The sequence below is a fragment of the Mirounga leonina genome, unplaced genomic scaffold, assembly GCF_011800145.1.
Source record: "Mirounga leonina isolate KUSES-001 unplaced genomic scaffold, KU_Mleo_1.0 Mir_260, whole genome shotgun sequence".
Classification (NCBI taxonomy): Eukaryota; Metazoa; Chordata; class Mammalia; order Carnivora; family Phocidae; genus Mirounga; species Mirounga leonina.
This window is the reverse complement of record NW_023270642.1, coordinates 24,370-38,430: the sequence shown is the minus strand read 5'-3', so window position 1 is coordinate 38,430 and position 14,061 is coordinate 24,370. Positions and strand designations below refer to the sequence as shown.

At 37.2% G+C, this 14,061-nt stretch overlaps 1 protein-coding gene across 1 annotated transcript in view; it reads right to left on the bottom strand.

The window, feature by feature from the left end:
- The window catches only part of CCDC7 (coiled-coil domain containing 7), a 175,613-nt gene extending 164,724 nt beyond the window's left edge, over positions 1-10,889 (bottom strand). The window contains exons 1-2 of the mRNA XM_035029523.1: positions 10,048-10,889; positions 8,810-8,902 (exon numbers count right to left, since the gene is read on the bottom strand). Of these exons, the coding sequence (XP_034885414.1) occupies positions 8,810-8,902; positions 10,048-10,326 (372 nt within the window). The 5' untranslated portion in view covers positions 10,327-10,889. The remainder of the gene's footprint in view (positions 1-8,809; positions 8,903-10,047) is intronic.
- Between the last annotated feature and the right edge of the window lie 3,172 nt (positions 10,890-14,061).

The window sequence follows — 14,061 nt, the reverse complement described above, 5'->3', positions numbered from 1 at the left end:
GGGGGGGGGGGGGGGGGGGGGGGGGGGGGGGGGGGGGGGGGCGCAATTCCGCCTCTGGCAAAGACATTTGGGAACCATGGCAACAGGCCCCTCCCCCAGAAGATCAACAAGAACAGCCAGCCAAGACCAAGTTTACCGATCAATGAGAATGGCAGAACTCCAGCACTAGGGGAATACTGCACATAGAATTCATGGTTTTTTTCCCATGATTCTTTAGTCTTTCAAAGTTAATTTTTTTAACTTTCTTTTTCTTTTTTTTTTAATTTTTCTTTTTCCATTTTTCAACCAACATTTTATCAATCCCTTTTTTAAAAAATCATTTTTAGCCATCAAAAGGAATGAAATCTTGCCATTTGCAACGACATGGATGGAACTGGGGGCTATTATGCTAAGCGAAATAAGTCAATCAGAGAAAGACATGTATCATATGACCTCACTGATATGAGGAATTCTTAATCTCGAAACAAACTGAGGGTTGCTGGAGTGGGGGGTGGGTGGGAGGGATGGGGTGGCTGGGTGATAGACACTGGGGATGGTATGTGCTATGGTGAGTGCTGTGAATTATGCAAGACTGTTGAATCACAGATCTGTACCTCTGAAACAAATAATGCAATATATGTTAAGAAAAAAAAGAAAAAGATAGCAGGAGGGGAAGAATGAAGGGGGGAAATCGGAGGGGAGATGAACCATGAGAGACGATGGACTCTGAAGAACAAACTGAGGGTTCTAGAAGGGAGGAGGGTAGGAGGATGGGATGGCCTGGTGATGGGTATTAGAGAGGGCACGTTCTGCATGGAGCACTGGGTGTTGTGCACAAACGGTGAATGATGGAGCACTACATCAAAAACTAATGATGTAATGTATGGTGATTAACATAACAATAATTTTAAAAAAATCTTTATTATTTTTCATTTTTAGAGTCATATTCTATCCCTTCATAGTAGTTAACCTTATTTTTGGTATATATATATATATATACATACGTTGTTCTCTCTTTAAAATTTTGGGATACAGTTTCTTCGAACAGACCAAAATATACCCTAAATCTCTAGTGTATGGCTTTGTTCTAGTCTCTTGCCTGATCACATTCTATCCCTTTTTTTTCTCTTAAATTCTTTCCTTTTTCAACCAACTTCTTATCAATTCCTTTTATAAAATCTTTTATAATTTTCATCTTTACAGTCATATTCCATCCCTTCAAAGTATTAAACCTTAGTTTTGTACATATATAAGTTTTTCTTTGAAATTTTGAGAGGCACTTTCTTCTAACAGAGCAAAATACACCCAAAACCTAGTGTGTGGCACTGATCTATTCACCAGCCTGATCATATTTGAACATATTCTGGGTTTTTTTGTGTTTGTTTGTTTTTATCTTTTTCTTTTTCTTTTTTCTTTCTTTCCCTTTCTTTTCCCCAGTTTCAGGTCTCTTCTGATTTGTTTAGAGTATATTTTTCTGGGGACGTTGTTACCCTGTTAGCATTTTGTTCTCTCATTCATCTATTCTCCTCTGGACAAAATGACAAGATGGAAAAAATCACCTCAAAAAAAAGAACAAGAGGCAGTACTGACTGCCAGGGACCTAATCAATATGGACATTAGTAAGATGTCGGAACTAGAGTTCAGAATGATCATTTTAAAGATACTAGCTGGGCTTGAAAAAAGCATGGAAGATATTAGAGAAACCCTTTTTGGGGAAATAAAAGAACTAAAATCTAACCAAGCCGAAATCAAAAAGGCTATTAATGAGGTGCAATAAAAAATGGAGGCTCTAACTGCTAGGATAAATGAGGCAGAGGAGAGAGAATTAGTGATATAGAAGACCATATGGTGGAAAATAAAGAAGCTGAGAAAAAGAGAGATAAACAACTACTAGATCACGAGGGCAGAATTTGAGAGTTAAGTGATACCATAAGGTGAAACAACATTAGAATAATTGGGATCCCAGAAGAAGAAGAGAGAGAGGGGCAGAAGGTATACTGGGGCAAATTCCAGCAGAGAACTTCCCTAACTTGGGGAAGGAAACAGGCATCAAAATCCAGGAGGCACAGAGAAACCCCCTCAAATCAATAAAAATAGGTCAACACTCCAACATCTAATAATAAAACTTATGAGTCCCAAAGACAAAGGGAAAATCCTGAAAGCAGCTCGGGAGAAGAGATCTGTAACCTACAATGTGAGAAACATTAGATTGGCAACAGACCTATCCACAGAGACCTGGCAGGCCAGAAAGGACCAGCATGATATATTCAGAGCACTAAATGAGAAAAATATGCAGCCAAGAATACTCTATCCAGCTAGGCTGTCATTGAAAATTGAAGGAGAGATAAAAAGCTTCCAGGACAAACAAAAACTAAAGGAATTTGCAAACACGAAACCAGCCCTACAAGAAATATTGAAAGGGGTCCTCTAAGCAAAGAGAGACCCTAAAAGCAACATAGACCAGAAAGGAACACAGACAATATACGGTAACAGTCACCTTACAGGCAATACAATGGCACTAAATTCCTATCTTTCAATAGTTACCCTGAATGTAAATGGGCTAAATGCCCCAATCAAAAGATACAGGCTATCAGACTGGATTAAAAAACAAGACCCATCAATATGCTGTCTGCAAGAGATTCATTTTAGAACCAAAGACACCCCCAGATTGAAAGTGAGGGGGTGGAAAACCATTTACCATGCTAATGGACACCAAAAGAAAGCTGGGGTGGCAATCCTTATATCAGACAAATTAGATTTTAAACCAAAGACTCTAATAAGAGATGAGGAAGGACACTACATCATAGTTAAAGGGTCTATCCAACAAGAAGGTCTAACAGTTGTAAATATCTATGCCCCTAACATGGGAGCAGCCAGTTATATAAGGCAATTAATAACAAAAGCAAAGAAACACATTGACAACAATACAATAATAGTGGGGGACTTTAACACCCCCCTCACTGAAATGGACAGATCATCTAAGCAAAAGATCAACAAGGAAATAAAGACTTTAAATGACACACTGGACCAAATGGACTTCACAGATATTTTCAGAACATTCCATCCCAAAGCAACAGAATACACATTCTTCTCTAGTGCCCATGGGACATTCTCCAGAATAGATCACATCCTAGGACATAAATCAGGTCTCAAACAGTACCAAAAGATTGGGATCATTCCGTGCATATTTTCAGACCACAGTGCTTTTAAAATGGAACTCAATCACAAGAGGAAAGTCGGAAAGAACTCAAATACATGGAGGCTAAAGAGCATCCTACTAAAGAATGAATGAGTCAACCAGGAAATTAAAGAAGAATTACAAAAAATTCATGGAAACCAATGAAAATGAAAACACAACTGTTCAAAAGCTTTGGGATGCAGCAAAGGCAGTCCTAAGAGGAAAGTATATAGCAATACAAGCCTTTCTCAAGAAACAAGAAAGGTCTCAAGTACACAACCTAACCCTACACCTAAAGGAGCTGGAGAAAGAACAGCAAATAAAGCCTAAACCCAGCAGGAGAAGAGAAATCATAAAGATCAGAGCAGAAATCAATGAAATAGAAACCAAAAGAACAGTAGAACAGTAGAAAAGACCAACGAAACTAGGAGCTTGTTCTTTGAAAGAATTAACAAGATCGATAAACCCCTGGCCAGACTTATCAAAAAGAGAAGAGAAATGACCCAAATCAACAAAATCATGAATGAAAGAGGAGAGATCACAACCAACACCAAAGAAATACAAACAATTATAAGAACATATTATGAGCAACTACATGCCAGCAAATTAGATAACCTGGAAGAAACGGATGCATTCCTAGAGATGTATCAACTACCAAAACTGAACCAGGAAGAAATAGAAAACCTGAACAGACCTATAACCACTAAGGAAATTGAAGCAGTCATCAAAAATCTCCCAACAAACAAAAGCCCAGGGCCAGATGGCTTCCCAGGGGAATTCTACCAAACATTTAAGGAAGAATTAATACTTACTCTTCTGAAACTCTTCCAAAAAATAGAAATGGATGGAAAACTTCCAAACTCGTTTTATGAGGCCACCATTACCTTGATCCCCAAACTAGACAAAGACCTCATCAAAAAGGAGAATTACAGACCAATATCCTTGATGAACATGGATGCAAAAATTCTCACCAATATACTAGCCAATAGGATCCAACAGTACATTAAAAGGATTATTCACCACGACCAAGTGGGATTTATCCCTGCGCTGCAAGGTTGGTTCAACATCCGCAAATCAATCAGTGTGATACAATATATTAATAAAAGAAAGAACAAGAACCATATGATCCTCTCAATAGATGCAGAAAAAGCATTTGACAAAGTACAGCATCCTTTCTTGATCAAAACTCTTCAGAGTATAGGGATAGGGGGTACATACCTCAATATCATAAAAGCCATCTATGAAAAACCCACAGCGAATATCATTCTCAATGGGGAAAAACTGAGAGCTTTCCCCCTAAGGTCAGGAACACAGCAGGGATGTCCACTATCACCACTGCTATTCAACACAGTACTAGAAGTCCTAACCACAGCAATCAGACAACAAAAAGAAATAAAGGGCATCCAAATAGGCAAGAAGAAGTCAAACTCTCACTGTTTGCAGATGACATGATACTTTATGTGGAAAACCCAAAAGACTCCACCCCAAAACTGCTAGAACTCATACAGGAATTCAGCAAAGTGGCAGGATATAAAATCAATGCACACAATTCTGTGGCATTCCTATATACCAACAATAAGACAGAAGAAAGAGAAATTAAAGAGTCGATCCCATTTACAATTGCACCCAAAACCATAAGACACCTAGGAATAAATCTAACCAAAGAGGCAAAGGATCTGTACTCAGAAAACTATAAAATACTCATGAAAGAAATTGAGGAAGACACAAAGAAATGGAAAAACGTTCCATGCTCATGGATTGGAAGAACAAATATTGTGAAGATGTCAATGCTACCTAGAGCAATCTACACATTCAATGCAATCCCTATCACAATACCATCAACTTTTACCATGAGAGACTATGGACTCTGAAAAACAAACTGAGGGTTCTAGAGGGGAGGGAGGTGGGAGGATGAGTTAGCCTGGTGATGGCTATTAAAGAGGGCACGTTCTGCATGGAGCACTGTGTGTTATACACAAACAGTGAATCATGGAACACTACATCAAAAACTAATGATGTAATGTATGGTGATTAACATAACATAATAAAAAATTAGATTAAATAAATATTTAAATAAATAAATAAATAAATAAAATAATACCATCAACTTTTTTCAAGGAAATGGAGCAAATAATCCTAAAATTTGTATGGAACCAGAAAAGACCCTGAATAGCCCAGAGGAATGTTGAAAAAGAAAAGAAAAGCTGGTGGCATCACAATTCCGGACTTCAAGCTCTATGACAACACTGTCAACATTAAGACAGTATGGTACTGGCACCAAAATAGACATATAGATCAATGGAACAGAATAGAGAGCCCAGAAATAGGCCCTCAACTCTATGGTCAACTAATCTTCGACAAAGCAGGGAAGAATGTCCAATGGAAAAAAGACAGTCTCTTCAACAAATGGTGTTGGGAAAATTGGACAGCCACATGCAGAAGAATGAAACTGGACCATTTCCTTACACCACACACAAAAATAGACTCCAAATGGTTGAAAGACCTCAATGTGAGACAGGAGTCCACCAAAATCCTAAAGGAGAACACAGACAGCAACCTCTTCAACCTCAGCCACAGCAACTTCTTCCTAGAAACATCGCCAAAGGCAAGGGAAGCAAGGGCAAAAATGAACTATTGGGACTTCATCAAGATAAAAAGCTTTTGCACAGCAAAGGAAACAGTCAACAAAACCAAGGGACAACTGACAGAATGGGAGAAGATATTTGCAAATGACATATCAGATAAAGGGCTAGTATCCAAAATCTATAAAGAACTTCTTAAACTCAACACCCAAAGAACAAATGATCCAATCAAGAAATGGGCAGAAGACATGAACAGATATTTTTCCAAAAAAGACATCCAAATGGCCAACAGACACATGAAAAAGTGCTCAACATCACTCGGCATCAGGGAAATCCAAATCAAAACCTCAACGAGATACCACCTCACACCAGTCAGAATGGCTAAAATTAACAAGTCAGGAAACGACAGATGTTGGTGGGGATGCAGAGAAAGGGGAACCCTCCTACACTGTTGGTGGGAATGCAAGGTGGTGCAGCCATTCTGGCAAACAGTATGGAGGTTCCTCAAAAAGTTGAAAATAGAGCTACCCTATGATCCAGCAATTGCACTACTGGGTATTTACCCCAAAGATACAAATGTAGGGATCCGAAGGGGTATGTACACCCCAATGTTTATAGCAGCAATGTCCACAAAAGCCAAACTATGGAAAGAGCCAAGATGTCCATCAACAGATGAATGGATAAAGAAGATGTGGTATATATACACAATGGAATATTATGCAGCCATCAAAAGGAATGAAATCTTGCCATTTCAATGATATGGATGGAACTGGAGGGTATTATGCTGAGCAAAATAAGTCAATCAGAGAAAGACATATATCATATGACCTCACTGATAAGAGGAATTCTTAATCTCAGGAAACAAACTGAGGGTTGCTGGAGTGGTGGGGGGTAGGAGGGATGGGTTGGCTGGGTGACAGACATTGGGGAGGATATGTGCTATGGTGAGCGCTGTGAATTGTGTAAGACTGATGAATCACAGACCTGTACCTCTGAAACAAATAATACATTATATTTAAAAGAAGAAGAAGAAGAAGATAGCAGGAAGGGAAAAATGAAGGGCGGGAAATCGGAGAAGGAGACGAACCATGAGAGACTATGGACTTTGAGAAACGAACTGAGGGTTCTAGAGGGGAGGGGGTTGGGGGTATGTGTTATCCTGGTGATGGGTATTAAGGAGGACACATACTGCATGGAGCACTGGGTGGTATATGCAAACAATGAATCACGGAACACTACATCAAAAACTAATGATGTATGGTGATTAACATAACATAATAAAAAAAAAAAGATATAACACACAATGACTAATCATAAGAAAGATAAAGGAGACATCCGAACACAGAACTGTATCAAAAATAAAAAAATAATTTTGGACTTTCAGTTCTGGCAATGATGGACTAGGCCCATTCCTCTAATCCTCCCTCCTGCAATTAAAATACCATAGACAACACAACAAACCAATACAGGAAAATTGAAACATAGTAAGAGAAAGGCAGAGTTCTCAAAACTTGAGGAACATGAATTCCTTAGGTTTTCTTTTTACCTACATATAAAATGTAGGGAGCACTGGAACCTGGAACTTCCAATAAGCACAGACTTAAAAAAAAAAAAAAAAAATGCCTTAAGAAAAGCCAAAGAGGGCACCTGGGTGGCTCAGTCAGTTAAGCATCTACCTTCAGCTCAGGTCATGATCCCAGAGTCCTGGGATTGAGCCCCACAAAGGCTCCCTACTCAGCAGGGAGTCTGCTTCTCCCTCTCCCTCTGCCCTACTCATGCTCTCTCTCTCTCAAATAAATAAATAAAATCTTTTAAAAAAAAAAAAAAGAAAGAAGAAAGGAAAGAAAAGTCAAAGGACTGTGAAAAGGCATCTCTAGCATAATCCAAAAACTTTCTGACAATACCTATCCTAACTGAGCCAAACACCAAGAAAAAAAGTGCACCTCTACCCATATGTGTCAGTAGGGCTGAAAAATAATATGGCAGTGAAAACTGGCCCTCCAATTCCCCCACCAGAGTGGTGCTGGTGAAACTAAGCAGGGAACTGAACTTCCATTCCTGTCTGGAAGTAGTAGTCACAATGAGTCAAAGATATCTGTTCTCATCACTATTATTAAATATAATGCTGGAAGCCAGAGCCAGCACAAGAGAAAGAAATAAAAAGCATTCAGACTGGACAGGAAGAAGTAAAATTGTCTCTATCTGAGAATGATATAATTGTCTATGTAGAAAATTCCAAGAAATCTATAGAAAATCTAGAATAAAAAAGTACATTGAATAAGATTGCAAGATATCAGATAAACATATAAAAATCAATCATATTTCTATATACTAGTAACAAACATGTGGAAACTAAAATTAAAAACAATGCTATTAAAAATAATTCTAAAAAACATGAAATATAAATGCATAAATCTAACAAACCATGTATAGGATCTGTATGATGAAAATTATAATTTGGTGATAAAAGAATCAAACAAGATCTAAATAAATGGAGAGACATACCATGTTCATGAATTGAAAGACTCAGCATAGCTATTTTATTACATGGAGCCAAACTCAATCCCTAACAAAAGTAATTAGAAAAATAATACTCTACAAGTATTAAAAGTACAGTTGAATATTATGAAATGTGTAAAGTAATTCAACTCCTCAATAGATTAAAGGAGAACCACATACTTAATCACCTTAACAGTTACATAACTTCACTATATACCAGACATTTGCTAACACTCAATAACTTCTTGGTTTTGTTTTATTTTTTAGCAAAATAGAAATAGAAGAATACTTTCTTAACATGATAAGGAATATACAACTCAAACCAACAAGTAACCAAATGTTTAAAAATTAAATAGAATAGGAATTAACAATAAAAGTAGGTTTAGAATATAGATATGTCTTAATTAAACTTTAAGCAGAGGATAGAAAAATAAGTACTCTACTTTCAAGTTCCCTAACTGGGTCATTTTCATGGATGGGGAATTCATTCTGAGAATATAAATGGAATCCAAAAGAAAATCTTAACCCTTTTCAGTGTTAATGTCTCTACATTAGGGTTACATATACTTACCGATAAAGTTAATTCCTCAGGTTCAGGCTTCACAACTGATTTTTCTCCATTTTGAATGCCAAATCCATAGGTTTCTTCCAAAGTAGAAACAATCTGTGAGTGAATCAAAGAAAATTAAGTATTTTTATAGTTTAAAATTATTATATTGAATGTAAAAAGACATTTAATCAAACATGCCAGGACCTTCTTAGCAGTGAGACTTAATTCTGCCAGTGCCACAAACTTAAATTTTCCATCTCACACCCCATCTCATATCACCATAAAGAAATGATGAGAAACAGTCCTTGACTCTACTCCCTAGCAATGGAGAAAGTCCCTATGACTCTTATTTCTGTGTTGACAGGCATGTAAAAGACTATGAATAGTTGAAGCATCAACTCCACTTATTACCAAAGTATTCCTCAAAATATGACTGACTCAACTTTCTTCTTTGAAGAGAAGTGGGCAAAACAGAAATGGAAACCAAAGAGCCATAAAGGAAATTCTCTGAGCTAACGCCTCAAACTTTGAGGAAATTTATATTTTGGAAATTTGACAAACTATGTTCTTTTTATATTTGTACTACTCCTCATTGTTCTCATTTGGTATTTGGTACAACCACAATTCAATTCTGGATCATTGTGCAAAGAGAAACTCAGAGAAAAAGGAAATTTTTTTTTTCCCCAACACTAAGAGCGAAAGTTTCTAAAGTGCTGAGAAGAGTTAGCATAGCAGGAACAAAACTTAGAAAGGCCTATCGTTAGAAAGATCTGCTTTCAAGGCTGGCGTTGGACTGGTGTCTCAGTACTTGGATTTTAGGTGTGTTCCCATCATTCACTGGTAACGGTGGCTCATTGTCCCTAAACTGTCTGCACAATGTGGTTTATGCTAAACATCTGCTTTCCTTCAGGAGTCTGGAATTTCGGTACATGCTAGGCAAAGTATCCAATAAAACTCTGGGCACTGAGTCTCTAATGAGCTTCTCCAACAGACATTTCACGTGTTGTCATAATGTGTTGTTGGAGGAATTAAGCACATCCTGTGTGACTTTAAAGGAAGAGGAATCTTGGACCTAGTTTCCTCCAGTCTTCACCCCATAAGCCTTTTCCTTTTGCTGATTTTGCTTTGTACCCTTTCACCGTAATAAATCTTAGCCATCAACAGGACTATATTTTGAGTCTAGTGCACCTTCCTAACAAATCACTAAGCCTGGCACTGGTCATGGGGACCCCAAACACAAGGACCAACAAGTGTCTTACCATCTTCAGATGTTTGGTAATTTTCCTGATCAATTCATCTTCTGCTATTAACTCCTTTGTCTTACTTGATGGAATGGGCAAAGCATACCTTATGATAGATTCCCCTGTTGGTGGAGATCCTAAGACCATTGGTTCAAGTTTATCACGTACTAATTTTGTACTATGTTTTTTCTTTGGTTTAGGTGACAATGGTAAATTCAACAGTCCTTTTTTGTAAGTGAATTCTGGAACATTTGCCAATTTATTACTAGAGGCTAACAGATGTTTTGCTGGCTTCATTTTGTTATTTTACTTTGCTTCCAAATTATAGATGAAAAAATTGTATTCCTCCCTGTGAATAAAACATTAAGATTTCAGATTAAACATTATGGCAGGATTATCAATCACCATGAAGATCGTGAGTCCCAAAATCAGCTCTACAGAAATTACAAAATGGAGAGAATAACATTCCTAACAATAAATATCAACAAAAAATTTAAAAAATAAGCAAACCAAAAATACTGTGAGAAATCCCTACAAGTGGCTGAAGGCTGATTTATGTATGGGCATTTAGGATGGGGGCTGAAGAGACAGAGACAGTGGCAGGAATGAGAGAATTTCTTTAGGAAACTTCAAATTTTATTCTTACCTTTCCCCCATTTTTTTAAGGTAATATATGCCCTTTACCATTATTTCTATAGGAATAATAGCCTAGGCCCAGTAATATCAAGGCAACACCAAAGTTGGACTGAGATAAAAAGTACAGACTGGACAGGTCTTAGGCTTTCATTCTTCTACTCCTCTCTCTCTCCAAAGCCGATTAAAACTCAGGACAATGCCTTTTCCCAAAGAGTTTTATTTTTTTTTTTTAAAGATTTTATTTATTTATTTGACAGAGAGATAGAGAGCACAAGTAGGCAGAGAAGCAGGCAGAGGGAGAGGGAGAAGCAGACTCCCCACTGAGCAGGGAGCCCAACGTGGGGCTCGATCCCAGGACCCCGGGATCATGACCCGAGCCGAAGGCAGCCGCTTAACCGACTGAGCCACCCAGGCACCCCTCCCAAAGAGTTTTAAACTATATGCTTGACCATGGGAGTTGTCTCATAGACTGACAAAATTAATATAGAATAGCATTGGTTCTCTGTTGTCTGAACTTAGATATCTCATTGTTGTAGGCTGAACTGTGTCCCTGAAAAAAATATGTTCAAGTTCTAACCCCTGGCACCTGTGAATATGACCATATTTGAAAATACAGTCTTTGCGGAAGTAAACAAGTTAAGATGAGGTCATACTAGATTACAATGGGCCCTAAATCCAATGGCTAGTGTCATTATAAGAAAGCCATATAAGGGCACCTGGGTGGTGCAGTTGGTTAAGCATCTGACTCTTGGTTTTGGCTCAGGTCCTGATCTCAGGGTCATGAGATCGAGCCCCATATCAGGCTTTGCGCTCATCGTGGAGTCTGCTGGGGACTCTCTCCCTCTCCCTCTGACCCTCCCCCTCTAGCACCACTCTCTCTCTCTCTCTCTCTCTCTCTCTCTAAAATAAATTATTTTTTTTAAAAAAAGAAATCATGTGAAGACACCATAGAAAAACAGGGGTAAAGGTCATGTAATGACAGAGGCAGAGACTAGAGCAATGCAACTACAAGCTAAGGAATGTTAAAAGATTGCCAGTATCCTTGCTAGGAAGAAGCAAGGGGAGTTCTTCCCTAGAACCTTTAGAAGGAGCGTAGCACTGCAAACACCTTGATTTTATTTTATTTTTTTTTAACGATTTTATTTATTTGAGACAGAGAGAATGAGAGACAGAGAGCATGAGAGGGAGGAGGGTCAGAGGGAGAAGCAGACTCCCTGCCGAGCAGGGAGCCCGATGCGGGACTCGATCCCAGGACTCCAGGATCATGACCTGAGCCAAAGGCAGTCGCCCAACCAACTGAGCCACCCAGGCGCCCAAACACCTTGATTTTAGATTCCTAGACTCCTGAACTATGAGAGAATAAATTATTATTGTTTTAAGCCACTTACTTTGTGGTATTTTGTAATGACAGTCCTGGGAAACAAATACACACATATAATTTCCCTAAACCATGGGAGGGACATAAACTGGGGCCTGGCTTTTGACCATTTTATGATAATAGATTACCAGACAAGAGTAGGCGACACTCCCAAGGGCATATGAGCTCACAGATGAAAATAACTTGACCCTGAAAAATACAAGTTTTGCAAAAGAAAAACAACAAACTGGAGGGAAAAAAAGTCCAAGGGCACCTGGGTGGTTTAGTCAGAAGAGCATGTGGCTCTTGATCTCAGGGTTGTAAGTTCCAGCCCCATGCTGGGTGTAGAGATTACTTAAATACATACGTACATACATACATACAAACAAACTTAAAAAGAAACCAAAAATACACAAACACCCCCCCACACACACACACACAGAATATTAGCAATAGAAAACAGGTACACAGGGTATTTTTTTTTAAGACTTGAGTAGAAATATTACAAATGAAAAATATAATAAACAACATAACTGATCACAGACTAATACTGCTGAAGAATAAATTAGGAAAATGGAGGATCGGACTGAGGTGTTCTGCCAGAAAGCAGCAGAAAAGGATAAAAAAAATAGAAATGAAAAATAAGAGATATGTAGAATTATATAAATGCCAAAAACCACACAATAGAAGATCCAGTGAGAAAGAAAATATGGACAGGAGAGAAATATTTGAAGAAATAATAAAGATAAATTTCTCAGATTTAAGAACAGTGGCACCATAGATCAAAAGTGTTCACAAAATGCCAAAAAGTAAACAGATAAACAACAAAACACAAACACAGAATGAAATGTAAGAACCTCAAAGAGAAAAATCTGAAAGATTTCAGAAAGAGTATATAACCTAAAAAGGAGGAAGAACTGAATTTCCACCAGGTTTTAATAACATCTCTCCTCAAAGGATTGATCTTGTCTAACTTGAAAGATCTTGTCTAAATTGAAAACTCTCTGGATGCAGAGTTCAGCTGAAGAATAAAAATGATGCAAAGATGAGCAGCATTTATCACACATTCTTGAACATGAATAAAGTGAAATGCATAATATATATCATCAGTAAGTATTAAGAGTTAATATCAGATTTTAAAGAATTTAAAAAATTAACAATCCTATGAAAAATGGGAATATATAGGCCTGCATTTGTTAACAAAAAAAAAAAAAAACCACGATTAAATTTTTAGAGTAGTACCTAGTGTAGAGAGGGTCATCTAATAAATTTTAAGAGCCTGATAATAGGTATTTTTTTTATTTAGCCGAAACCATGGCAAAAGTCAGTGGCATCCTGTTAGCACATTGTTGCAAAATACAAATATTAACACCAAATAATAGACTATTTAGGAAGTAAAATAAACCAAATAATAAATATTATAGGATACATTATGAATAAAATCAGTTTGAATAAGGTTTTTAAAAACTAATTATTTCTCACTTATTTTGGACACAATCCCTAATGTAAAACACAGAAGGCACATAACAATTATTGATATAATTGTGGATTTCCAAAATGCAAATATTTCTATATGTGAACATGTATTAGGATCTTAACCAATAGATGACACAGCTGGAGAAGAATCATACACATTTTTAAGAGCTTACCAAAAAAATACTTAAAAAATATATAATATATATATATATACACATGTATGTATGTATATATAACTGGGATACAATGCCTCAAATACATATGAGAAAAACAAAGCAAAGAGAAAATACTCAAAAACTAAAATTCTATGACATTTTGCACAACTTGTCAAGACATTTTTTTAACTTGGTCATGAATGATAGAGCAAAAATATCTTACGACAACACTGAAAATTTTTATTTCATTCACAAACTATACAACAGCTTTATTGTTTTAGAAACACCACAGTTAATTAAAAACACGGTTGCCAAACATGATTTTTAAATCATAATCAAATAAGTATTGGGAAACATTATTTGATGCCATGTCACTAAAAATTTATTTTGAAGGAAGAATGCAATGCT